The 27,067-nt window shown below is 41.9% G+C and overlaps 1 protein-coding gene across 4 annotated transcripts in view; it reads right to left on the reverse strand.

Annotated features, from left to right (window-relative positions):
• Nucleotides 1–594: 594 nt before the first annotated feature.
• Nsmaf (neutral sphingomyelinase activation associated factor) overlaps nt 595–27,067 on the reverse strand; it is a 59,950-nt gene continuing 33,477 nt past the window's right edge. For 2 of the 4 annotated variants that reach the window (XR_015619777.1, XR_015619776.1), the window contains 18 exons: nt 25,893–25,972; nt 24,899–24,989; nt 24,715–24,778; nt 22,489–22,540; nt 22,278–22,398; nt 21,808–21,939; nt 21,254–21,296; nt 20,620–20,783; nt 19,133–19,241; nt 17,727–17,785; nt 12,897–12,964; nt 12,119–12,186; nt 11,608–11,731; nt 9,783–9,910; nt 2,840–2,990; nt 2,423–2,525; nt 2,200–2,309; nt 595–1,257 (listed from right to left, as the gene is read on the reverse strand). Coding sequence is in view for 2 of the 4 variants with exons in the window: in XM_087549579.1 (XP_087405705.1) it covers nt 1,163–1,257; nt 2,200–2,309; nt 2,423–2,525; nt 2,840–2,990; nt 9,827–9,910; nt 11,608–11,731; nt 12,119–12,186; nt 12,897–12,964; nt 17,727–17,785; nt 19,133–19,241; nt 20,620–20,783; nt 21,254–21,296; nt 21,808–21,939; nt 22,278–22,398; nt 22,489–22,540; nt 24,715–24,778; nt 24,899–24,989; nt 25,893–25,972 (1,718 nt within the window). In the remaining 2 variants the exon portion in view is untranslated. 4 annotated transcript variants of the gene reach the window in all.

The raw sequence follows: 27,067 nt of genomic DNA on the forward strand, positions 1-27,067 counted from the left end.
GATTGCATCAGTCCTTACTGTGAGGTTGCCTGACACCCAGGGTCTCTTAAGACAGTCCTAGAGCTCAGACTGTCTGGCAGTACACTAGCTGGGAGTCTTTATTGGCCAGGCCGTGGCCCTCTTCACCCTGCACACTTGATGTCATGGGACCACACTTGCTGGGAGGCCTAGATGCCCAGCCTGTGGCCACCTTCTCCCTGCATACCGGGCGTCAAAGGAACCTGGAAAGGCTGCTGGGTCCCTAGTAAAGCCAGAGACCATCCACATGTATTAGTGACACTTAAAACTAACTCGGGGTTCTACTACTTTAGTCTGGCTCAAGAATTTGTCCTTTTCACTGTAACCATGCTTCCAATAGCACAGAAAATTTGTAGCTGCTGTTCAGAGACTGAACGGAAAAAAAAAATCTTTGCAGGCTCTATATAGGCTACCTTGTTGGAAATTTATAATTCCCAGTTTGATTATCTACCTTGCTCTATGGACTTGTTCTGAATGTAGGTCCAAAAGAAATGAAATTGTATTTGTGTCATTAAGTATGGTTTTGTAGAAGGATTAGTACTTGTGATTATTTAAATAAGACAAGGGAGAAAGTGCTTTCATTACAGAAAAATATTTTTAATGTAGAAAAGATGAACATTTTGTAGCATAATGAAATATAAACCATTGCTATACACAGTAATAGACTTCCTGTTATAAGAACAGCTACTCCTCCCCCAGATTCTCAGAAGCTGGGCACACAGCACCACAGAAAGGAACGAGTCCATGAAACACACGAAGAACGGTGTTATCATCAGACCTGGGCAGCTTAGGTCAGAGGCTGCTTCGCCTCTTGGGGACTGAGCTGGCCAGTGTTGTCCAATGTTCCTCAGTCCAACTGGGTATCTTTCTTGTCCTGAACCACCCCGTACTCTTCTAAGTGTTGTCATGTGTGACAGTCCTTCCTCTGTCTTAGAATTTCCTTTCCCCTAGCACGGCTGTGTTTTATCTGCTTAATGGATGGCAACAAATGGCTCTGAATGAAGTCACCATGATTTAGGAAGTTGGAACCACAAATTCTTCATGTGGTCAAACTTCTAAGTACTATCATTGCACATTCACCAGTTAAAAGTTTGGTTTAAAAATACATTAAATAGAATTGAACTTGATAGAGAGGAAAAGGCACTTAATACTGCAGTTTCCAGAACATAACTTGTCTGTCTTCCCCTCCGGTGATGATGCTGCTACACTGTTCATTCATCCATATGCACGTCACGGCACCTGAGAGACATTTCAGTTAGAGAGGAGTGCAACCAAAGGCAGACAGTGCGTGCCACGCTGACTTCTGAGCCCTGACACAGAGGGAATAACCTTTCATTCCTATATAAACTATCTAAAAACACTTGCTTCTACAAAGAACTTACAAGGAGTGAACCATTTCACTATGAATCTAAAAGCAAAATGATTGATGGAAACACACACCTTGGCGAATGCTACAACAAGAAACATGGAGAAATTTACAGAAAGGGAAGGGGCAGCCTGTAGCCAGCCTTGTGATTTTATGCCTTTTCCATAGAAAGGTTCAAATTGTAGCTATAAAAAAACCTAAACTTGAAAGGGACAACATAGCTACATAATTTTAAGATACAGGTTTAAGAAGAAATAAATCATATGAGAACTGTATAAGGAGAGAGAGTTACAGTAGGCAGTTACAACTTACAGTTGAAACAGTCCTCCAGATGACCAGGACAGATGCAGTGTAGCACACTACACTCGATCTCCAGGAGTGTGCAAAGGAGAAGGGAAAGGGAGCAGACGAGCTTTACCTGATACTGTGCATGTGCAGTTCTAGCCACACTGCTTTCAGTAAGATCTATACGGGATTCACTGCCAAACCCCTCAAGCCTGGGATGCAGGAGTTGCAGCCTGACAGCAGTAGGCAGGGAACCTTAGTTACCATGGTACTTTATTTTTGCATGGTCTTTTGGTGACTACATTATTTTTAAAAATCAGTCACTCAGCTTTGCCATAGTTTTTAATTCTTTTTGTGGAAGTTAAGACTTCTTTCAGAGGCTAAAACAAATATAACCTTAAGGAAACTTAAAAGACACCCACTGGCCAATCAGGATGTTCAAGGGAAATGTTAATGCATAGAGCACATAGGGTTGTGTCTGTCTAAGAAAAGGGCTCATCAGCAGATTAAGACAGCCACACTCCACTCACCTGTGTGGCCCTGTATCCGCTCACTGACTTTTGCTCCAAGGAGGTCCCAGACAAGCAGCTCACCAGTCCGACTTCCAGATAAGACAGAGTTTCCATCCCAGACAAAGCACCTGCAAGCATGATCAGGAGACAGTCCATCATAAAGGAAGGGTGTGACCTGCTCAAGCATGACCAAAGGAAAAGATCACAAATCACGTTATGGCCCTCCCCCAGGTAGCTGTACCTCTGCGGCTCCTCTGAGGCCATGGAGGAAATGAGCATGCCCGTCTGCACATCAATCACATTCAGGCAGCCGTCTACTCCTGTGCTGAGGACGTGGCGACTGTCTGCCAGAAAAACATGGAGCTATTCACAAAGCGGCTTTATTTCCGAGTCCACTCCCTGCTTCTTCCTGGACCTCCTTGTATTCTTGAAATGGTTTGTTTTGTTTCTTAGACCCTATAATGAGTTGACCCTTCTCCTGGTGAAGAATTAAAAGCAGGGTCCAGTTTATAAATTACCAGTGCCGGAGTATATGTATCCAGACATGAACCAGCCTAGAGGCGAAACCTCTCATGTCAAGAAGGAGTGCTGTTCTGTTGAACTTTTAATTTCAGAGTTCAAATGAATTGTCATTTGTATTGAAAAGGAAAACACTTACCTGGGCTAAAAGCAGCATCACATACTGTCCCTGAGTGGCATGAAATCTGGTGTAATAGAGTGGCTGTGGTGAGGTCCCAAATATTCACCAGGCCTTCCTTGGTGCCAGAAACTAGCAGTGTACTCACAGCATTTAAATTGATCGTATTGACCTAAGAAGAAACAATGATAAAGAACTGATTCAGAATACTCATTAACTATGTGTGTCCAAAATGAAACTACCGTGCGATGTGCTGGTATAGCTAACGTGATTGTATTATATTTTAGTGGCATCTTATCAAATGGCCACTTGTTTTAAAATGAAGTAAACTTCTAAGGATGCCAGAGAAAAATCCAAGTATGTGAAATAATTCAGGGAATTTACTGCTGTTCTCAAATGGTCTAAAATAGTCTAAAAAAAAAAAAAGTTTGTAGGATTGTAGAGATGGCTCAGTGGTTAATAACATGCACTGCTCTTGTAGGAGAACCAGAGCGAGGTTATGAGTGCCCAAATCAAGTGGTTCACAACAGGCTGTAGCACTGTCACCAGCAGATCTAATGCCCTATTATCTTCCAGGAATACTTGCACTTAGGTGCCCACGCACATGCACACGTACAAGCACATGCACACAGAATCTTTAAATAAAATGGACTTCCCTCCAACCTACTGTCTGCAAACTCACCATCCTAACTGTAGACTTGGCAGCGATGAATTCAACTGTGAATCCCTTTTCCTGGCCTACATCTAGGTTGGGAAGCCGCCTTTTCTTGGTCCAATTAAAGAGCTCATTCAGCTTCACATGACCCAGCTCAGCTGGCGCATCTCCTGTATTGGCCCCATCTAAGGAAGGCCACAATAACACCAACCAAACAACCAAAGAAGTGCACATGCCCAGGTCAAATCACAGAACTAAACAGGGAAAGACCACAGCAGCATGTCTCGTCACTCACTAGTCCTATAGGCGTGTTCTCTACTCAACTCCCTAGATGAACCTTAAGATACAATTTAAAAGAACAAGCATAAATTTTTACCAAGTAATTCATTTAAAAATGTAATGAAGACACAAATACTTCATTTAAGTCCATGAGCATAACAAACACCTGAAAGACATACAAGACTTCAATAAAGATAATTTAAGATTTCAAAACTGAATTTAATAAAAGCATGGAAACAGTGAAGAAAATCACAAGCCAAGATGAATTGAAACACTCAATAACCAAATGAGAAAATCCTCCAAGCAGAAGACAGAATATCAAGACTTGAAGACAGAGATTAAATAAGGAAAGAAAACATTTTTTAAATATACTCAAAGGAATTTACAGGAAATATGGAATACCATCAAAAGACCAAGTCTTCAAATTATAGGCATAAATGAAGGAGGAGAATCCCAAGAGCGTAGCATAAAAGAAAACTTCCTCAAACTAAGGAAAGACACCCATACAAGAAGATATGGGCACAAGAAGCACACAGAACCTCAACTAGGCAGGACTCAAAAAGGAAACACCTCACAGTGTATCACAGTCAAAACATTAAATGTACAGAGAAAATAAAACTGCAAGAGGAAAATGTCACAAGTAAAGGAAAGCAAATCAGAATAATTCCTAATTCTTCAATGGAACCTCTGAAAGCTTGAAGAACTTAGAACAATGCAGCCTACCTTCTAGAAGGCTAACTGCCAACTTTGTCAAAGTTTTGTATTCAGCAAAAGTGTCTGCCACAGTTGAAGGAGAAAGAAAAAGTTTCCATGGTTTAAACAGCTTGGAATTCAAAAAAAAAATCCAAGTTAAAAAACTAAATAAAACAAAACCACTAAACAGAATACCTGAAGAGAGGAGAGGACCAAGCTCAGCCAAGTCACTCTAGAAAGAAAAGAATGAAGCCTAATTTAATAAAAACCAAGCAACTGAGCACAAGGCAGAAAAACAAAACCCAACTGACTGTAGTTTACACATATCTTTCAATAGTAATTCTAAATATTAATGGACTTAAGAAATCCATTATATGCTGTCTACAAAAAAAAAAAATCTCAGCTTTAACAATAGGTACCACCTTGAAAGAATGGAAAAAGTATTCCAAGCAAATGGAATAAAGAAGCAAACAGGCTTGCCCTTCTAATAGAAGAAAAAATATTTCAAACAAACTAATCAACAAAATTATGAAGGGTACTTCATTCTAATCAAGGCATCAATTAGTCAGAAAAATATCACAATACTAGACATATATACACCACATTCTGGTGTACCCAATTTAGTTACAAACATATAGGTGGAATTAAAGAGAGATTAGCACAGTCACAATCACAGTAGATAATTAAACAACCCACCCACCTTCTCTAATAGATAAGTCATCTGGACAAACAAGACAAAGACAAAGACAAAAACAGAGAAATGTTTTCTTACCTACCTCACATGGTCCTAACAAATTTAGAGAATCTTCTACCAAAATGCCAGTTAATGTACATTATCTCATCAGCACATAGGAGCATCTCTAACACAGACAGCATGCTGGCACACAAAGCAAACCTTTGAACTAATCCAATGTATCCTATGCAACCACTATGTAATAAAATCAACAGCAAACAAAACTCTAATAAGTGCATAAACTCATGGAGATTTAGCAACTCATGATTCAAAGATATATGGGTCAAAGAAGAAATTATAAAAAATATTCTTGAGAAGAAGTGAGAATGAAAACATAACCTCTGGGACACTGAAAGCAGTCCTATGAGGGACGTTTATATTTATAGGCTCAGACAGACTGGACATTTTTAGGCAGAATGATGACTTTTATTCACAGCAGACCTACTGGAATTTCAAAGAACCACAACTAATCCTTCCTAAATTCTTCATAAAAATAAAAGGATCTCTCCCAAACTCTCTTCTGTGAAACCAATATTACTAAACTCCCAAACCAGGCACAACAAAAAACAAAACTACATACCAATATCCCTTTTGAATATAAAATAAAAAATCCCCAATAGCATACTGGTAAACTGAATACAAGCACATATCCAAGAGAAAAAACATCTCAATGGCCGCAGAAAAATCCTTTGTCAAAATCCAGCACGCTTTCAGGATAAAAGTCCTAGCATAGTAGGACTGGAGGAACATACATCAACATAATAAAGACTGTATATGACCAGTGTACAGCCAACATTATTCTAAATGGAGAAAAATTTAAAGCAGTCTCCTAATAGGGAACAGGATAGGGCTATCCGCTCCCCACAGTCCTTTCCAATACAATATAGAAGTACTAACTGAAGCAATAAGAGAAGAAAATGTAAAGGACACAAACAGGAAAAGATGTTAAACCATCCCTACTCGCAGACGGTTTGATACTGTACATAAGAGATCTCAAAATTTCTACCATAACACTTGGAGAAAACAATGTCAGCAAAGTGGCAAGGTACACAATCAACTTACAAAAATCAGTAGCCTTTCTATGGATCAACAAACACTGAGAGAGATCATAGGTACTTCTACTTACAGTAGCATCAAACACAATAAAATAGCTTTGAAGAAACTCAACCAAGGAGGTAAAAGACGTCTACAATGAAAACTTTAAATCTCTGAGGAAAATTTGAGAAAGACATTAGAAAATGGAAAGACATCCCACGTTCATGATCGGTATTCTGAAAGTGGCCATCTCACCAAAGCAATTAATCAATTTAATCCCAATCAAAATATTCACAACATCCTTCACAGAAAAACAAAAGAAAACAAAGCAAAATAAAAACCTAAAATTCAAGAGGAACCAGAAAAGACCACAGATAACCAAAACAATCCTGAACAAAAAGAAGAGTAAGAGAGAGACTCTTGTTCTAGACTTGTATTAAAGCTTGGTACTCACACAAAAACAGACATGCAGACCAAAGGAATAAAAGAGAAGACACAAATATATTGTATTCATAACTACTGCCATTTGATTATTTAACAAAAGTCAAAAAACATACCCTGCAGAAAGACAGCATCTTCTATAAATATTGCTGGCAAAACTGGATGTCTACCCATGAATTACACTGATATCTAATCTTTTGCACAAAAATTAGATTCAAGTGGATCAAAGATATCAATTTTAAATATGAAATAATAAAACTTCTAGAAAACATAGGCAAGTACCCTAGAAGATACAGGCGTCAGAACTTTTTCAACATGACTCCACTAGCCAAGGGATTAAGGCCAGCAGTCGAAAAGAAGGACTACATAAAATTAAAAAGCTTCCTTATAGCCAAGGAAACAGTCAATGAGGTAAATTAATATTGAGATTAATATTTTGATTAACATTCAGAATATAAAAGGAACTAAAAAAGCTGAGTAAAGGAAACAAATGACTCAATTGAACAATGGGCTAAGGATCTAAACAGAGAAAGAAGAAATAAAAATGGCTAAAAGTACTTCAAAAAGTATATATCATCCTTAGCTTAGGAAAATTAAAATTAAAACAACTTCGAGCTTTCATCTCGCCATGATCTGAATGGCTAAGACAGCAAACTGATAAAGGAAGCTTCATGCACAGTTGTGGGAACGCAGATTGGTGCAGCCACTCTGGAAATCAGTGTGGAGAATCCTGAAGAGACTGAAGCTTAATGGACTATACGACCAGGCTCTTAGGTAGGCCCAAAGGACTCTCGCATCTGTGCAGCAGATATAGCTCAGCCATGTCCATTATTCACAATGGCTAGGAAACATAAACAGCCTAAATGTCCATCAACAGATAACTGGATAAAGAAAATGTGGCACTTATGTGGTGTGTATGTAATGGAATTCTATTTGGCTGTAAAGAAAAATGAAATTTGCAGGTAAACCAATGAACCTAGAAAAGATTATATTGAGGGAGGAAACCAAGACCCAGAAAGACAGATGCTGCGTGTTCTTTCTCATCTGCAGTTCCTAGCTCCATATCTTCACATGTGAGTGAGTAACACAGGCACCAGAGAAGTAGAGAAGACCTATAGGTGTGTGGAAGGAATGGGAAACAGAATAATGAAGAAGGGGATCCAGCTCGGGGAGGTCAAAAAGGAGAGATGAGGGACAAATACCAGGGTTGTCTGATAAAGCCTCAAGGAATCATATTACTTTATATTGACATAAAATTATACACAATGGTATACACAATATGAAAGTGTACACACACACACACACACACACACACGCACACACACGCACACACACACACACAAAATTAAGCCACTTGGACTGACAGTTCTCCCCACAAGAATCATAGACTAACCAATACTCCAGTACCAGGCACAAGAGATTGCCCTTTGAGTGGTCACAGTAGTCCAAGTGACTCTCCAAACAATACAGATTATTGATAGAGCTCTTGGTTGCCTCTCAGGGGTTGACGGTGGACCCTTATTTCTGAAAACACCACACCTTAGCTGAGACACAGAATTCAAATGACTTGAGCTGGATCTGATCTGAAAGCTTCTTTCCTGTGGTCTTGCTTCCACAGTTACAGAATTACTATACAAGCTGCCAAGGGAGGGAAGCCATTGAATAGTCCTACCCAGCTGCAATACCTAGGAATCGAGACAATTGCTGGCATGTTAAGAGATTCATGAGAACACAGTAAGTTACACTCAGATATCAGTGGCAACCAACAGCTATCTTGTCCGACTTAAGGTCCCCTTAACAAGAGGGAGAGCATTCCTGGGACATTCCTAAGCTAGGGGACCAGTGAGGTCATGACTTTAGAAAAGAATCCACTACTACTACTTTGGTAGTAATTGTTACTTCATGCTAAACTTATCCTAATACCCACAGATAAGGATAATTACCACCCCTCACTAAAGAAGCCTCTCTTAACAGCACATGGAGACCATCACAGAAAACAAATTGAAAGTAACCCAGCCCCAGTGGATACATTTGTATTATAGCTCCTGCATTTATGGCTCAAGGAACATCAAGGAAGAGGGGACAGAGAGAATGTTAGAGCCAAAAGTACCAGGAAGTCAGTCGTGTGTGAAATCGTCTCTCTTGGAAATGGCTAAACAAGGCTGGAACCGTGGCATAGCAATGGACATGTTAATGTGGGAAGGGGAAAATGATAGAGGGTCTCACAATAGACAAAACTGCAGGCAACTGATGACTGCGGGGAGAGGGAGAATTAACCTTTCCTAGGTTGTCGGTTGTCGGTTGTTCAATGCATAGTCAGCCTTGAAACATCTCCACACGGCCAACAGACACAGACTTGGCAGGTTGCATTTATATATTTTTGTACATACACATATACATATGTGTATATAACAACAATATTAACTTGAAAGTGGGTAAGTCCTGGTAGAGACCTAAGGGAGGTTAGGTCAGAGGGATTAAAGGGAGGGAAAGGAGGGTAGAAAATGATGTGATTCTGTTTCAATTAAAAGCATTTTTAAAAGTTAGCTGACTAGTAAATCCTATGGAGGTGCCAAACTGCTTGAAGCAGGCTGATCCGTGGTTGTTTGAAGGCTCTTTGGAATGAAGGATCTCTCCATTTGAACACCATCTTGAACTGAATACTGAGTATCTTTAACCTCAGGTGAGACTGAAGACCTAGCATCAGTTCACAGCCGCTGAACAAAAGCAGTGCTGCCCACTACAGCCTACGTCACAGCAGAATGAAAGCAACAACAACACAGGAAAAGCTTTACTTGGCTCTGCTACAGGCTGTGCATTCTTGGCCATCCAGACAGCTTGTCACTGATCTCAGCTTTGGGATAGGTATCTCCTGAACAGACTGATGGTCCCTTCACCTTCTAGGCCAGAAGGCAGTAAGATACTGGGTCCCACCTTAGAACTGACATTTTGGAAATTAATTGGGAACAGAAGTTAATTCTCAGGGAAATGTACAAAGGAACAAATTAGAGGGGGAAAGGAGGGCAGAATCAAATACTTAGCAGGGTTACCCAAAGAACTTGCCTATACTCCCTAATATGTACAAGAAAAGGAGGAGGGAAAAACCATACACAAATTCAAGTACTTACTCCCCACCCACCCTCTGGACCTAAGGCTCTGCTGTTGGACTCACACTGACATCATGCTCAAGCTCAGCCAGTAAGTCAAACTGGTGTCTTTTTGTGCCTGGCATTTCTGCAGGAACGCCGGACCACACCTAGGACAGAGCACATTGCAGAAGGTATTTTTAAACCTTAATACAAAATTCTCAACACATTTGAAAAAACCTCCCATCCGGCCTGCCTCTCAATAGATGCTGGGACAGGTCCAGCTTTTCCCCAGGGGCCTCTTCCTCACTAGGACACCCCTGCCTCTGTCCACGTCCACCCCCGAATGTGTTAGTCAGCGCAGTCAAAGCACTGTGTGAATCGAGGGGATGGGAATGTGAAAGTGCATAGTGTCTAGTAATGTTTTAAGAAATAAGTAACCTGAACATCCAAAGAACTAAAATTATGTAAAGGAAACCTCTCTATAAGATTAGAGAAAAAATTCTGACAAACGCTGCAAAGATCATAATAGGTTTTTTTTTCTATTTTTTTCTTTTTTTTTTTCTTGTACACAGAATCAAATGGAAACCTAAGGTAAGAAGCAATGGAGTGGCTTTTACGGGAAAAACACCTAAAAGTCTGAAGAGGCTTGTGGCATCCTGCAGCACAGAAACAGTGAACGAGTACACGGATGCCTGCTTCACATGTAAACACACTGATCTTTCAACGATTCCTCAGCATAACTTGCACTGTTAGGATTAACTGATCAACTCGTAGTTCCAGTCACCAAGCAAGAAGAGCTCTGATTCTGATTCTGAACAACGAGCCTGTCAACACCGAGGCCATCACACTGCACAGAAATGCATAGTGAAACCCTATTTGAAGACACAATACACTTGTATTGAAGGATGTAAGAAATCAAGTTGGAAATGACCTAGAAATTTTCTTCCCTGCTGGCTAGCTTTCAGTGTCAGTCACTGGAGGTAACAGATTTATTCAGCAGTGGACCCTGTTTGCTACTAGACTGACCTGCCAGTCAAAGTGTGCCTACTTTGTACAACAATGGCTTTCCAACTGGATCTGAGGCCTATTCCAGAGGGAGGAGCTCATGTCTTGCCCTATAAACCTGGTCAAAAGCCCACAGCTGGGGAAGCCAAGGCCTTAGGTGAAGCCTACTATTGCTGAAGGGCCAAGTGGCCAGTGTGCCTTCCTAGTATCAGACCCATAGACAGGTGCTGCCCTCAACCTCGGTCAGAGAAGCTGCTTCCTGAAGTACAAGAAGCTCCTAACAGTCTGTGGGATGGGCAGGAGTGTTACGAAATGTTGTCTTCTGGATCCAACATGGCTATAGCTCTCCTGAACTCACAACAGCTGTGGTTACCTACATGACACTTCCAAAATATTCTGTCATGATAGGAGGGGCCCCATGAGGCTCTATCTATCCCTACCTAAGAAACTACTGGCAACTTGTTGGGTGGGGTGCCATTTTCCTTCAGTGGTGTTGCCTCTGATGAGTTACTCAAGCTGTACATCCATTCTCCATGCAGGCAACACTAACTAGAGTCTGGGTTTAAAGGAAGAGCAGGAGCAGGTGAAGTTGGGGGGGGGGGGCACTGGGAGAGTCCAGGGTCAAAAGGAGAGGAGATTTGTGTTGGATATGACCAAGATATACTTTATGCATTTATAAGACTGTCAAAAAAATAAAAAAGATATTCAAGAAAAGGCAGTTAATAACATATATTTATATATTATTTATATAATTTATATAATTTCTGAAAAAGTGAAGTGATTGAATATATTGACAGGAAGCTGAATGGCTCACAATATTTTATGATCAAACATTTTCATTTAAAAAGTGTATATAAACCTTCACAGTAGAGTCCCAAGATGCAGAGTACAGCCTGTCATTATGCCAACAGATCTTACTGACAGCATCGTCATGTCCCATCAGTGTGTCTTGGCGTCTTCCAAATGCTATGGAATAAAAATAGCTAAAAGATAACAACAACTATTAAAATAATATCCAAGCTTAATTTTAAGATTCTCAAACATGCATTTAAGAAACAAATATTGGATTTTTTAAAATTCTAAACTACTGAGGCTTCCTGAAATTACAAATTTCTTGATCTTGTATTAAGTGAAAAATATAAAACTTTGAATTTGAAATTAGATTATTTCCTAATTGTTTTAGCTACATTTCACCTGAGTTTAATAGTTAGAAAAATAGATTTTACTGGAGAAATTCTTACAGTAAAATAATGGTATTTGAATCCAGCAATACTGTCCTCTCATCTCCAGTGTGTATCCCTCATATGCACACGTAAGACAGCCACTAAGCATGCAGAACTAATTTCAAAGAAGCAGGCGTGGATACATACACGTTGTTATCCCAAGAAGAACTTATGACAGTGGTGTCTCCTGGCAAAAGTAAACAAGACGATAAAGCCTGAAATAGAAAAGATTTGATATCAGTCATTTGTAGTAAAGTAGGTCCTTCATTGGTATGGTAAGACTGATGTCAGAGTCTTTCTATCCACGGTTTTCCTCATAACTACCCAGGGCTCAGAGCTGGCTAAGTCTAGATGGAGGGCTTTCTCCCAAATGCTTAAATTTGCCAGGAATAACATGGCCCATCATGATGCCTCTTGTGCTTCCATAGGACTGGAGGATTGTGGCTAATCTGGAATACATCACAGTGGAAAGATAATTCTTAAGAATGAAATGCCCCTCTCTGTTTGGCAGACATGTGGCTATGCGAATTATACAAGATTCGTAACAAAATTTCAAAATCTCCTGGAGGACTGACATTAAAGATAAGGCACATTCTTTAATAACTTGTTTTATAGTACTGATCAATCAGAAGCAACTAAATTATCTAAGTAGTATAGAAATATTTCTTTTCTGATAGCTAAAAGAAAGGATAGACTTATTAAGGAGAATTCTACTGGGTATTTAAGATTTTTGGTTAAAATGAAATCATACTAGTACTAGAAAGAAGCAAGCAGAAACTAGCCCTCCCTCCTTCCTGCCTCCCTTCTTTCCCTCTCTCCTACCATTCCTCCCTCTGCATCCAAGACACAGGCAGGGCTTTGCACACGCTCGGCAAATGCTCAAATCCCCAATGGACTTTACCATAACACTGATAGATGAACTTACCATATTTGAAAATGATATACTTCTTTGTAACATTTTGGATTCCTTAGAAAACATCTTCAAAGTGGAATCTAAGAGTTAGAACACAGACAATGAAAGGCTTCCCAAGATGCCAGAGGACAGCTGCCCTTGCTCACTAACTGTTGGAGGGTAACATCAGTGTCGTTTCATAGAGAACTAAGTATACACCGACTGAATGGTCTGAGACTGTGCCAACATTAAGACTCTATGAGCTATAACTTCACGATTAGCTGAAAACCCACAATCGCAGCACAGACATGGTATACCATGACACTTCCAAAGGCCTTCTTCACACACACTGAAGCCCCACACACAAGAGTTACAGAGGAGGGAGCCAGAGATCTCGATATCAAAACAAATTTAAGAAAGATTTACGGGCCTCTCGTGTGTGTATGTGTGTGTGTGTGTGTGTGTGTGTGTGTGTGTGTGTGTGTGTGCGCGTGTGTTTTGGTTTTGCATGCATGCATGTGTAGACTACATGTGTCATGTGTACCTGCTGCTGTGAAGGCCAAAAAGTGTTGATTTCCCTAGAACTGGAGTTCTAGATGGTTATGGACTAGCAAGTGTGTGCTAGGAACCAAACCTATGTTCTATAAAGAGTAGCAAGTATTTTAAACCACTGAGCTATCTCTGCAGGCCCAATTTTTATTTTAAGCAAACAAAAATTTTGGCAATAGAGGTAATTTTTTAAAAACTGAATGGCCTAATTATACAGTGACATTCTTGTTCTGAACTACTTATAGATGAGAAGCACTTTTATCTTTATTTTTATTTCCTTTCTTCTGAGTAAAAAAAAAGTTTTGTTGTATAAGGAATAGTGCCTAAGGCAGGCACTGAAAATCCTGAGCTTAGCCCAACACATGCCTATTTTATAAATGAGCAGAGCAGTTGCCTACCATGGAGCAAAGTCTCAGGACAACCTTCAGTACTTCAAACAAACCCAAGCCTCATATTCCGCCATGCATAACGTACTTCCTAGATATCCAACATGGTACACTGTCAGAATGAACTTTAAATAAATTTCTTCTCCAACAATAAAACTTCACATTTCAACCTTATTTTTGCAACTGAATTTAAGGAAATGTATAAAAACCTGGAGCCTCATGTGACCTTTTCTTGAGGGGTGGTGTTACTATTGGGACACCCTCCCAATTTGCTTTTGACTCTTAGGCATGTCTGAGTGCTCCCCACAAAGTCTACTGAGGACAATGTGACCATTTTACAGAACCGAAAAGCAGCTAGACACTTTTCTCAAAACCAAAGATGTTCTCCGGCTTAGAAGTTGCCAGCTTAAAGGCGTGTCCCATGCATGTTCACAAAACCTAAGCAGGCTGTGCACCTGAGGGAAGAAAGGTTAGCCTTGAGGCAAATATCAGTAAGTGTATAATTTCGTAATATAAATCCTGAAAGTCAAAACTTCAGAAGTTGAAACAAAAATACAATTGTTTGACTGTAACAAAAATGCAGCCTTTTACTTAGCAAATTCTAAAAGCAATGGTGCAATTCTTTTTTTTCCCCCATCTTTATTAACTTGAGTATTTCTTATTTACATTTCGATGGTTATTCCTCTTCCCAGTTTCCGGGCCAACATCCCCCAACCCCTCTCTTTCCCCTTCTCTATGGGTGTTCCCCTCCCCATCCTCCCCCCACTACCGCCCGCCCCCCAAAATCACGTTCACTGGGGGTTCAGTCTTGGCAGGACCAAGGGCTTCCCCTTCCACTGGTGCTCTTACTAGGCTATTCATTGCTACCTATGAGGTCGGAGCCCAGGGTCAGTCCATGTATAGTCTTTGGGTAGTGGCTTAGTCCCTGGAAGCTCTGGTTGCTTGTTGCTCTGGCATTGTTGTTCATATGGGGTCTCAAGCCCCTTCAAGCTCTTCCAATCCTTTCTCTGATTCCTTCAACAGGGGTCCCGATCTCAGTTCAGTGGTTTGCTGCTGGCCTTCACCTCTGTATTTGCTGTGTTCTGGCTGTGTCTCTCAGGAGAGATCTACATCTGGCTCCTGTCAGCCTGCACTTCTTTGCTTCATCCATCTTATCTGGTTTGGTGGTTGTATATGTATGGGCCACATGTGGGGCAGGCTCTGAATGGGTGTTCCTTCTGCCTATGTTCTGAACTTTGCATCCCTATTCCTTGCCAAGGGTATTCTTGTTCTCCTTTTAAAGGAGTGAAGCATTCGCATTTTGGTCATCCGTCTTGAGTTTCATGTGTTCTGTGCATCTAGGGTAATTCAAGCATTTGGGATAATAGCCACTTATCAATGAGTGCATACCATGTGTGTTTTTCAGTGATTGGGTTACCTCACTCAGAATGATATTTTCCAGTTCCATCCATTTGCCTATGAATTTCATGAAGTCATTGTTTTTGATAGCTGAGTAGTATTCCATTGTGTAGATGTACCACATTTTCTGTATCCATTCCTCTGTTGAAGGGCATCTGGGTTCTTTCCAGCTTCTGGCTATTATAAATAAGGCTGCTATGAACATAGTGGAGCATGTGTCTTTGTTATATGTTGGGGCATCTTTTGGGTATATGCCCAAGAGAGGTATAGCTGGGTCCTCAGGTAGTTCAATGTCCAGTTTTCTGAGGAACCTGCAGACTGATTTCCAGAATGGTTGTACCAATCTGCAATCCCACCAATAATGGAGGAGTGTTCCTCTTTCTCCACATCCTCTCCAGCATCTGCTGTCACCTGAGTTTTTGAGCCATTCTCACTGGTGTGAGGTGGAACCTCAGGGTTGTTTTGATTTTCATTTCCCTTATGACTAAAGATGTTGAACATTTCTTTAGATGCTTCTCAGCCATTCGGCATTCCTCAGCTGTGAATTCTTTGTTTAGCTCTGAACCCCATTTTTTTTATTAACTTGAGTATTTCTTATATACATTTCGAGTATTATTCCCTTTCCCGGTTTCCGGGCAAACATCCCCCTCCCCCCTCCCCTTTCTTATCAGTGAACCCCATTTTTAATAGGGTTATTTGTCTCCCTGTGGTCTAATTTCTTAAGTTCTTTGCATATTTTGGATATAAGCCCTCTATCTGTTGTAGGATTGGTCAAGATCTTTTCCCAATCTGTTAGTTGCTGTTTTGTCCTAACAACAGTATCCTTTGCCTTACAGAAGCTTTGCAGTTTTATGGGATCCCATTTGTCGATTCTTGATCTTAGAGCATAAGCTATTGGTGTTTTGTTCAGGAAATTTTCTCCAGTGCCCATGTGTTTGAGATGCTTCCCCACTTTTTCTTCAATTAGTTTGAGTGTATCTGGTTTGATGTGGAGGTCCTTGATCCACTTGGACTTAAGCTTTGTACAGGTTGATAAGCATGGATCAATCTGCATTCTTCTACATGCTGACCTCCAGTTGAACCAGCACCATTTGCTGAAAATGCTATCTTTTTTCCATTGGATAGTTTTGGCTCCTTTGTCAAAAATCAAGTGCCCATAGGTGTGTGGGTTCATTTCCGGGTCTTCAATTCTATTCCAGTGGTACAATTCTTAACAAGCTGGGGGAAGATCTGAAGCCTTGATGGTTGGTCAGAAACATAAAGCCCATGGTTAACAAGCTCAAACCATCTCAGAGAAACCCTGCTAACCACTAGTTCTCAACCGTCCTAATGCTGTGACCCTTTAATACAGTTCCTCATGCTGTGGTGACCCCCAACCACCAAATTATTTTCTTTGCTACTTCATACCTATCATTTTGCTACTGTTGTGACTTGTAATATAAATATCTTATATGCAGGATATCCGACGTATGACCCCTGTGGAAAGATCATTTGATCCCAGGGTTTTGCAACCCAAAGGTTGAGAACTACTTCACTTGAGCCTTTGTTAAAGGACACCACAGTGTCTGCTGGCTGCTTCCTGATCAGCACAGCAGTTGGAAACCCTTCAAAGCACAGACGTCTTCCTCCTTCCAGCAGCACTGTCGGTACCCTGATGTGTTCAGTCAGTGTGGCGCCCTACACAATCATTTTGTACACTGTGTACGAAGCTCTACTTTACAGGATCCTAGGTGGTGTGGGAAGAGAAAAGAATGTGACGCCCAGATAACGCACCACAATCACAGAATGTGGGAGTGGGCATTCATCTACCTGGATGTGGTTAGCTCTCAGTATCATTTCTAAACACCACATGTGGAAAATAGTTTCCTGTGGTAATCTGGGACTGAGACGAGGAGCCTCATGGAAAACAGTCAGTAGCTCTGTCAGAACTGGCTGTCCTGACTCTAAAGCTGAACAGTGATGTCCCCTTACTGGGACACACTTCAACCAGCAATGTACACACACCTCCAGGAGAACACACGCGCTGTAAGAGATGGATATTGGTAGTGCTTTTCTAGATCAGGATATCCAAAGTCTAGTGTATCCTTAAGATACAGTTTAAGTCTTATCAATAAGGCAAAGGTAAATAATCAATATATGAATTCAATGTCATATCCTACAAAAAAAATTAAAGCTATATGCTGAATGTCAAGGTAAAACTAGCAGCAAATCTGCACTCCACAGGTGAACATGCAGCACAACAGCCCAGGCCTGCCTCAGCCCTGACTCCCACTCACACCCTTCTAAGTTCCGCAGGCCACGCAACAGCCCCTTATGGTAAGATAGCCTGGAGTGAGCAAGGCCATGGCCTTGTTCCTGCCCTGTGACTTCATCCAGCGGGCCAGGCCAGCTTCAGGAAGCTTTTCCTTTTTTGGCAAACTATGACAAAATTTTTCTAAAGTCTATTTTCCGTGAACACAGCTCATACCAGCAAAGCTTAGCTCAGACTCTGTGCTTGCAGCTAAAGTGCTTTTCAGGCAGGAAGACATACCTTGTGAGGTGGTAAAGACTGAAGACCCATTGCAAGACACTGCTATCCCTGTAACCGCCCTGTTGAGAAGCAAAGTTTTACTGATTACCGTTAGCTGTGAGTGAGGACACTGTTCTGCTTCACTCTCACTAGGCTTCCTTCATTTTGTCTGCGAAGCTTCTTCACTTGAACTGTTCTCTGCATGTCCCTGCCACTCCAAGCCAATCCTCAGCAATGCCCACCTCTGCTCGGACAATACCCTGCTGATAGAACACATTCTCCCTCTCTGCTCTCCAAGCTGCAGCAGACCATGCTGAACATGTTTCTGGCAAGAGGAAACTTCTTCTCCTACAATCCCGCCTTACCTGGCCATCCCCAATGAGATGTCACCATTCTCATTCCATTCAGAATACTCTGTCCCTAATGTCTGCCAATGGTGTACGTATGTGGGTCTAGTAGCCCCTTTCACAGAACGTCCAAGGTCAATCACTAACCGTTACGTGTATAAGTACTAGAGGTTTATTCACACCTTCACTGGACTGTCTTGGACTGCATGATCACTTCCTCGATGCCTTTGGGGGGCACAGTTAAGGGAAGAAAGGCTAGCATGTATCTGTGTGTGGGGGTGTGTCCATGTGGAGGCTCACAGTTGATGACAGATGGCTCTCCACTCACTTTACTGAGGCAGGGTCTCCAGCTAGCCAGCTTACCGAGGGACCCTTCGTCTGTTTGTTGAGTTCTGAGATTATAGATGGCTACCCTACCTGCCTGGCTTTTACATGGCTTCTAGGGACCTAAATTCCCACCCTGACACTTGCATGGCCTTATTATTATTATAATGGTTTAAGGTGTGCTTTTTCCTACACTATCTGTAAATTCAAAGCTTGATAACAAACATGCTTGTTCCACACTTTCCCACATTTTAAATTTTGAGGGGTGGTATGTACAGCTTATAGGTACAAATTACAGGTTGCCTGCATCCTAATCTCAGCCTAGAGCAACATGTCACAGGAAGATATACGGGAGAGCATGGTGGCCCAGACTAATTTTCCTTTGCTACACTGACTTCACATGGCAAATCCCCACAGACATTTTGTAGGCTAGAAAGCAGTGAAGAAAACATTGGATGGTCATTTTCACACGTGACTTGTCTTCTGTAGTTCATTCCCATGCCAAACTCCCAGCTTTTACACAGACTAGGGGTTCTCAATTTTCCTAATGCTGTGACCCTTTAATATATAGTTCATCAGGTTGCGGTGACACCCACCATAACATTATTTTATTTTTTATTATTTTATTGCTATTTTATAACTGTACTTTTGGTCCCATTATGAACTGTAATGTAAATCTCTGATATGCAATGGCCAAAGGAGTTGTGACCCACAGGTTGAGAAGTGCTGGAAAAGAGGCATGTGAGATACTCTTACTCTTTGTGGATTTTGTACTGCTCATGTAGCTGCAACTTGGTGATGTTATTCCAGGCCAGAGTTTTGCTCTCTTCAGTCAGGTCTTCAAATGACTCCTCCCCTGGAGAAACTACATGAAACTGATACTGAGTGAGTCAGTAAAGTACAGAAAGTCAGCTGTTTCAGATCACAGGGTCTGAAGGATTCTATCAGTGTTAAAGAACAAGAAAACAAGCCACCACCAAAATATGCTTTCAAAGGTACAAATCATACAGCCCAACATTAGCTAAGAATAAAATTATACATAGACCATTGCATTGAAAGCTCCAGGCTTCTTAGTGTTTGCAAAGTCCTGACTTGACCAGTTGCTTGGGCATCACAGGGAATAAAAGTCTGAGTGGCCATTTCTGTCTCAGCCCTTTCTTTTGGAAAACGCAACAGTTGCCTAGGAACACTGATGCTTTATTTTGGTTTTGAGGAGAAAAAAAAAAAAAACCCCAAGAACTCAAATAAGGCTTCTTGTTTCTCAGGAGAAGAAGTAATACTCTTACTTCTTCATGAAGAGAAGCTAGAGGATTTGCCCTGCTTAAAGTAGCCACATGATGGTGCTTAGGGTTGGTGACCAAGGGAAGAAGACAGTAACCAGACTCTCCCCTTTATGTAGTCACAAGGTCCTTCAGGCTGCCCTTATCAAGCCCTCACAGTAAGAGGCTGGAGAGGAGGGTTAGCTACTCTTGTAGCAGCAAGCCTGACAGGCTCAGCATGCCTGGGTGTCATGAGACAAAACCGGAAGAAAGGGAAATCCTTTGCTGATGAGAGGCTCGGCCGTCATCACATGGCTCCTCCTGGGAGGCTATGGCATAAGAACTGTGGTTATATGGATGGAGACGTATGACTCTTCCTTTCTTAAAGTTTATCTTAGACACCATTGTGGCCGGGATGGAGGGGATACTCTATATACATTTGCCACATGTTAATAGAAAATTATTAAAAGGAAGGAAGGAAGGATGGATGGAAGAACGGAAGCAAATCAAGAAAAGGTAAACAGGTTAAAAAGCACAGCAGTTTGAGCTGAAGTCAACCTTCATGTAAGTTTGGCAAGTCTTCTCTAGAAAAGCATGCGTGTGTGGGAGTATACGTCGGACAGTATTGCTAAGCGTGGAGCAGGAGCTTTAAAACCACAGAAAAGGAAGCAGCTAGGGAAATCACAGTCATAATGGATGGCCAGAAAATGTGACTTAATTTCTTCCAACAAACAACCTAGAACAGAAACAGGAGTGGAACGAATATGCTTGTTTGCTTTGTGGTGCTTGGGGCTGAGCCCAAGGCCTGGCACGGAAGACAAAGGCAGGGCTTTGCCACTGGAACAGCCCAAAGCCCCCTACAGAGGCAAACATCTTTGAGCAACTCAGGAGTTCATGTTTCATCTGTTTCAGACTCTTCAGAAACACATTCCTCACAAAAGACAGACAAAGGGGCCACTCTACATTCACTCTTACAAGACTTACCTGGGGAGTCTGTCATAGAAGCATTGTAGCTGGACGCTTGGGACAAACTTTTAAACTTGGGGGTGATCCTTCGAGGATGTGGTGTCACAAACAGCTGTTTTGGTGTCTGCCCAAATTCCAAAATTTGGGTCAGCATGGCTACTTTGTCATCGGGATCCTCAATGCTTTAGGAAGAAATATAAAAGATGGCATAAAGCACCAGGTTCACGTTCAAACTGCAGATCCGCTGGAGACAAAAACCCCCAAAGATACTACGAGCACAGACTAAACTTGTTCATACACCTTTCCATAATATGTCCTTTCTCCAATGATTGATTCCGATTATTTTTATTTATTTGTGTTTGTGTGTGAGGTAATACCACACACGTACAGTGCCTGAATAGGCTAGAAAGGAGCACCAGGTTCCTCAGAGCTGCAGTTCCAGAGAGCTCTGAGCTTCCAAACAGGGCGCTAGGAATCAAACTCAGATCCTTTCAAACAGTGGTAAGTGCTGTCAGTAGCTGAGCTGGCTGACCGGCCCCTATCCCCTGTGTTTTAGCAACTTGAAAGCAAGATATAAATAATTTCATAATTTAACCTCTCAATACATGCATTAATAATCAAACAGAACTGTTGTGTAGTGAAACGTGCATACCTGTTCAGGTCTACACCGCCTTCATAGGTCAGGGGGTGAAACACTGAAGGAGAGAGGTAAATACTATTGAAAATATGTACATTTAGTCATATATACTCTGCACAGAATGTACGCAACGCAACTTAACTGTATGCATAGAAACTCTTATTCATTTGTAAAACAGACCAATGTTCAAGCTGAGTAAATGCTAACTTGTGGTATTCTGTTATGGCTGCTATCTTGTATCTTCTTGGTTAGCATTGCTTTCACTTTAGGGAAGGAAGCCTTAGACACAGTACTGGAGTGACTGGGCTTCCCTTGAGTCACTTCTGGATTTCAGCTCAGGTAATTTGTTACTGACGAGCAGAGGCTGATGAGGCTGACTGCTGCTATCTTCTTCCTGCTTAACTGAAAGCCATCTCTGGCCTTCACGGGCACTGACGTCACTGTCCTATCAGAGATTTCTATTTGATTTGCAGTCTGGACACAGAGCCCAGACTGGTCTTGAACTCCTGCTCTCCCTTCTGCAGCCTCCTCACAGGACACTAGGTGAAATGCCAGCCAATATTACATACCGTTATGGGCCCCTATGGCCTCACTCCCTTTTTGCTTATAGCCAAATATCAGATCAATCCACTCATGAAGGTGCTCAGACACATAACTGCTTTCCAAGGCGTCCTTGTTCTTCTGGAGAAAGTCTTGGGGACCTATCAGAGCAGATTTCATCAGAACTTTAAGCCATCTCTACTGTATTTTCTTTCATTTCTTGTACCTATCCATTTGTGCATAAAACTTCTCGGAGGAGATGCTTTTATGTTTTTTCCTTTTTACGTATTTCTAATTAAGATTTCATCTTATATAATTTTTTCCCCGAAAAAAGTGTCAGGAACCATTTTTACAATGTTTAGATCTGGCCAACATAAATAGATCTCCTTACAATGTAGACTACGCACACTTCTGGCTGGGATACACAAACTCACAAGTGACACAATACAACAAATAACACCGCCACTGCACTCCTGGGAAGGCAAGTACAGACACTCACTTGAGGCCCATGCAGGAAGCTCCACGTCGTCAACCATCTGCCCTCCTTGTCTCTTCCCCAGATCCAACTTCAGACTATTGATCAAGAAGCTGGCGTCTTCATCATAGAATTCTGGGATCAACTGCAGGTTGGAGGTGGGGGTACACAACAGATGCTCTCAAGCATTCAGGAACCAGAGCCCCGTGGCTCACCAGCTTCCTGGGCTACTTACCTCTTTGAAGTCCGTCGCACCATCCAAACAGTTTTTCCAGGTTTCTGCAATGCTAGACATGAAAAGAGTGCTGTGCTGATTAACCCGAGCTATGGAGACAGCAGCAGCAGGCTGCTCTACGTCCTTCCACTGACCCCTACTGTTCCAGGCTCTGGTGATCTAGCTTTCTCACTGACACAGGTTGTAACATCCATGTGAGGCTCCTTGACTCAGGGCGTTGGTGGAATTCACTAGCCCACAGGAGAGTAAACCACACCCCACGGCACCACACGCTTCCTGCCCTAGGTGCACACCCTAGGATCCTATTGCAACTGCTTTGTGGCTCCAGAAAAGATCAGACACAAAGGGTGTTGTTCCTTTTTTGTATTCTGGTAGGGAAATGTTTATCATATAAATGTGTAAGCCAATTTTAATGCTTTCACCATAGCATAATTAGTAAAAAGAATAATTTCTCTCTTTGGAGAGAAGTGTGATTGCCCAATAGAGAATAATAGTTTGAGTAATTATGGTATATTCTAAAACAGGACACAATCGTTTTTTTTTTTTTTTTTTTTAATTTATTATATATAAGTACACTGTAGCTGTCTTCAGATACACCAGAAGAGGGCATCAGATCTCTTTACAGATGGTTGTGAGCCACCATGTGGTTGCTGGGAATTGAACTCATGACCTCTGGAAGAGCAGTCGGGCGCTCTTAACCGCTGAGCCATCTCTCCAGCCCGACACAATCGTTTTTAAAAGCATTCTTTCAAAATAGTATGGGGAAAACTGCTCAGCCTGCACAGGACAGGAGAAAAACTACATTTGAAAATTTGTTCCTTAACCTAGTGTGGTGGCACATCCCAGCAATCAGGTGGCAGAAGCAGGTAGATCTCAGGATTGGAGGCCAGCCTGGTCTATGGAGTGAGTTCCAAAACAGTCAAGGCTACACCACAGAGAACCTTTGTCTTGAAACAAAACAAGGCAAACAAAAATCAGTTCCTAGGACTTTAGAGATGGTCCAGTGGCTATGAGGACCAGTTACTCCTCTAGAAGATGTAGATTGGATTCCTATCAACCACATGGTAGATCACAACTGTCTCTAAGTCCAGCTCCAGAAAAATCTCCTGGCTCCATGGGCATAGCATACACATGGTGTACATTTATAGATGCAGGTAAACACTCAGATGCATGAAATACAGTTAGAATAATTAAAAACATATATTTTCCTATACACACGCATTATGAAAAAGCCTGAAAGAAATCACTTGTTTCTAAGACAGGGTCTTACTAGGTAGTCCCGGCTGTCATAGTGAGAGATAGAGTTTTAAATTAGCCCAAAACTCAACAACAGGACCTGTCTCTGGAAGACAGACTGTTAAAAATGCAAGAGAACTACTTTGCTTATCACCCGGAGGCGTGAGTAACTGTTCTTTGTTCTGCCCCTGTGATGTTTATTTAAGCCCCCACTGTGCCTTCCAGCCATTGTGTCCTACAGAGAGCACTCCAGGAAACCCGCAGCCCAAGCCTAACCAGAGGTGTTTCAAATACAGATGCTTCATCAATTCTGACAAACTTTTAAAAATAATGAGGACCTGAAGACCCAACCGTTCTCCTGATTTAGTAGCTCTGTTCCAGGAACCAGGGGGCCATAAACCTTCTGGTGTCCCCTTATCTCCTGGAGCCATAAAACAATCCTGTAACTTGTGGTGCCTTCCCCTTTGACATCCCCCATCCCCTGGGCTCACAGCCTCTGCCTTTAAATACTCTTTCTCCCAGCCTCTCGGGTCGACACCTCTTTCTCCTGCATGAGAAACGTGTCGGCCAGGAGATCTCTGTAATAGGTCTCCGTAATAAACCTCGCCTTTGCTTATTACATCCAAAATGGACTCTCTGTATCTGGGGTCCGCGATTTCCCAAGACTTGAGTAAGGGTCTCTCTGCATGGGATCTTTCAGTAGAACTCTGCATGACCAGGTTGGCCTAGAACTCACAAAGATCTGCCTGCCTCTGTCTCTCTCTTTTTTTTTTTCCTCCTGGAGCTGGGGACCGAACCTAGGAAACGCTCTACCACTGAGCTAAATCCCCAACCCTTGCCTCTGTCTCTTGGGGGTTAAAGGCATATGAATCCAGACCTTTCAGGTTTTATATTTCTTACCACTTTTGTATACATCTAGAATTTTAAAACAAACACACTATACATGTATAATCAGAAAGCTTTAAAAATGGTGAAGTGTTGTTTCCAAACCTGTTGAACATCCTATCTGCATTATCAAATCTTCCATTTTGTAGACACAGCATATATTCTGGTGCTAGAGGGAAACAAATCAGAGTTAAGTCAGACTGTAGAGTTATCTGGAAATCTACATGAAACAGTACACTAGGGCTTCAGAGATGGCTCAGGGTTTAAACGCCACTGAGGCCGGCCTTACCGATCCTAACGAGGTAAAAGAGCACATAGCCTGGGGAAGAGTAGTGGCTCCCATACATGAACTTCGGCTCAGGCATTTCCTGGTATCGAGTCTACAAATAAGAACAAACAGCCATGGGTCTGTGTTGACTGTGAGACAGTAACGGCCTGAGGAGTCAACCCTTAGCAGAGAACTGGACACACTACATTCCCAATCCCTGTCTTAGGAACAGCAGAGGGCCAGTGAGAAAGCACAGCTGTGGCTAGCAGCACTCCTGTTGCAGACTCTCATTTTCTGGGGGCAGGGTGTTGATGGGTGCTGACACCCAACAAAACACAAATAATTTAGTGTATAGGGAGAGGTTCTGATGCTAAGGTCCTATTCCCCAATTGGTTCTTGATCTGCCAGTAAAGAAAGTCGTGGGCCAATTGCTGGGCAGAAGGGACAGGTAGAATTTCTGGATCCCTGTAGGCAGGAGCGGGACGCAAGGAAGGAGATATAGTTCACCTTGCTTTGGAGAGAGGAGAACTGAGCAACCATGTGAGACCTCAAAACAGAGCAGCCACACAGGCCGGTCCTACAGGGGAGTAGTCAGGGGAGCTTAGCAACTGAAGTTTAAGGCAGGTGGAAGAGACTGAGACAGCAGTGCCCTGCAATTGTGCTAAGAAGGCAAGGTTAAAGGAAACCCTGTGTGTGTGTCTTTTATCTGAGGATTCAGGGGAAGCAGGGAGGGGGCTGGTCACTTCCGGAAGCTAAAGGTGGGTAAAGCTTAAAAACACGCGCTGCACTTGTGCAACTCTTTTGCAATTTATCAAACAATATCTGCATGAAAATAATTCAAGCAGCTCATTCTCCCACTTCCCAAATTAAAGCAAAGCACACAGAAAAGGTGGTCACAGAAGGGTGAGGACGTGTGTCAACAGCGCACCTAAGCCTAGGGACTGAGATTCCCTTACTAAGCAAGCACAGGCCATGCCCCGCAATGCTGCTTAGAAACAAAGAGCCCACACAGTACCAGCAGTCTCTCCAGCCTCTCTGGATTTAGGGCTCCCACTGGCTTACTAAGATCTCGGAAGGTTGCAGGATTTGACAAATCTGTGAATACAAACACAGTAGCAGTATACCATTACTCTCCTGAAATGAGCCAAGTTCACGCCTGCTTCTACAAAGTAGTTCCAAAAACTGAAATAAATCCACAAATAGTAAGTACCTATATATTTATAGAGCTGCAAAAACAAGCAAACAAAAAATAATAATAAAAAAAAAACAAAGAAAAAAAATCCTGAAACAAAATTACATTTACTTAACAGTAACATCTGTAGTATGAGATACCTGGAATATAGATATTTTTTGCAACAGACCAGATGGATCTGTGGGTAAAGACATCTCCCACGGAGTCTGACAACTGGAGTTCAATCCCTAGGACCCACATCAAAGAAGAAGTGGACTGACTCCCACAGAGCTGTCCTCAGGTCACCACATAGGCTCTCCACGGCAGATGTTCCCACCCACACCAACTTCCAAATGCAAGGAAGGAAGGAAGGAAGGAAGGAAGGAAGGAAGGAAGGAAGGGAGGAAGGAAAGGAGGAAGGGAGGGAGGGAAGGAGGAAGGGAGGGAGGGAAGGAGGAAGGGAGGGAGGAAGGAAGGAAGGGAGAGGGAGGGAGGGGGAGAGAGAGAAAGAGAGAGAGAAAGAGAAAGAGAAAGAGAAAGAGAGAGAGAAAGAGAGAGGGGGGAGGAAGGAACAAGTGTCATCTTAAATTACTTTCTAATCAAAAACAAAGGAAACCCAATTCCAAATAAAACTCAAAAACAAATTTTAAACCCATATTCTCCTACTAAGGTTTATGTTCTATGTCTGAATTGCAGTGACTATTATCTTGTGTTGTCAGTAACATTTGAAAATCAAAATATTTGAAAATTAACTAAGAAATATGATCTTATATTCTTAAACAATTTGTTAGCACTTTCTATGTCAAACTTCAACTCACTAAATTGTTAAGCGAGCTGTTGTTTGTCATACATAATTTTTAAATGCTATGATATAAAATAACAATATTAACACATTATTTAGGAACATTATTTAAGGGACCAAGAAAGAAGTGTTAATGTCACAAAAACATGAGTGTTACTTGTGATAGTCTGAGTGCCAGCTCGGGTGGCCTGAGAGCCTGTGTCCTCACTGGCATTTC

Source organism: Rattus norvegicus, chromosome 5 (genome assembly GCF_021556685.1).
Source record: "Rattus norvegicus strain SHRSP/BbbUtx chromosome 5, alternate assembly SHRSP_T2T, whole genome shotgun sequence".
NCBI classification, from domain to species: Eukaryota; Metazoa; Chordata; class Mammalia; order Rodentia; family Muridae; genus Rattus; species Rattus norvegicus.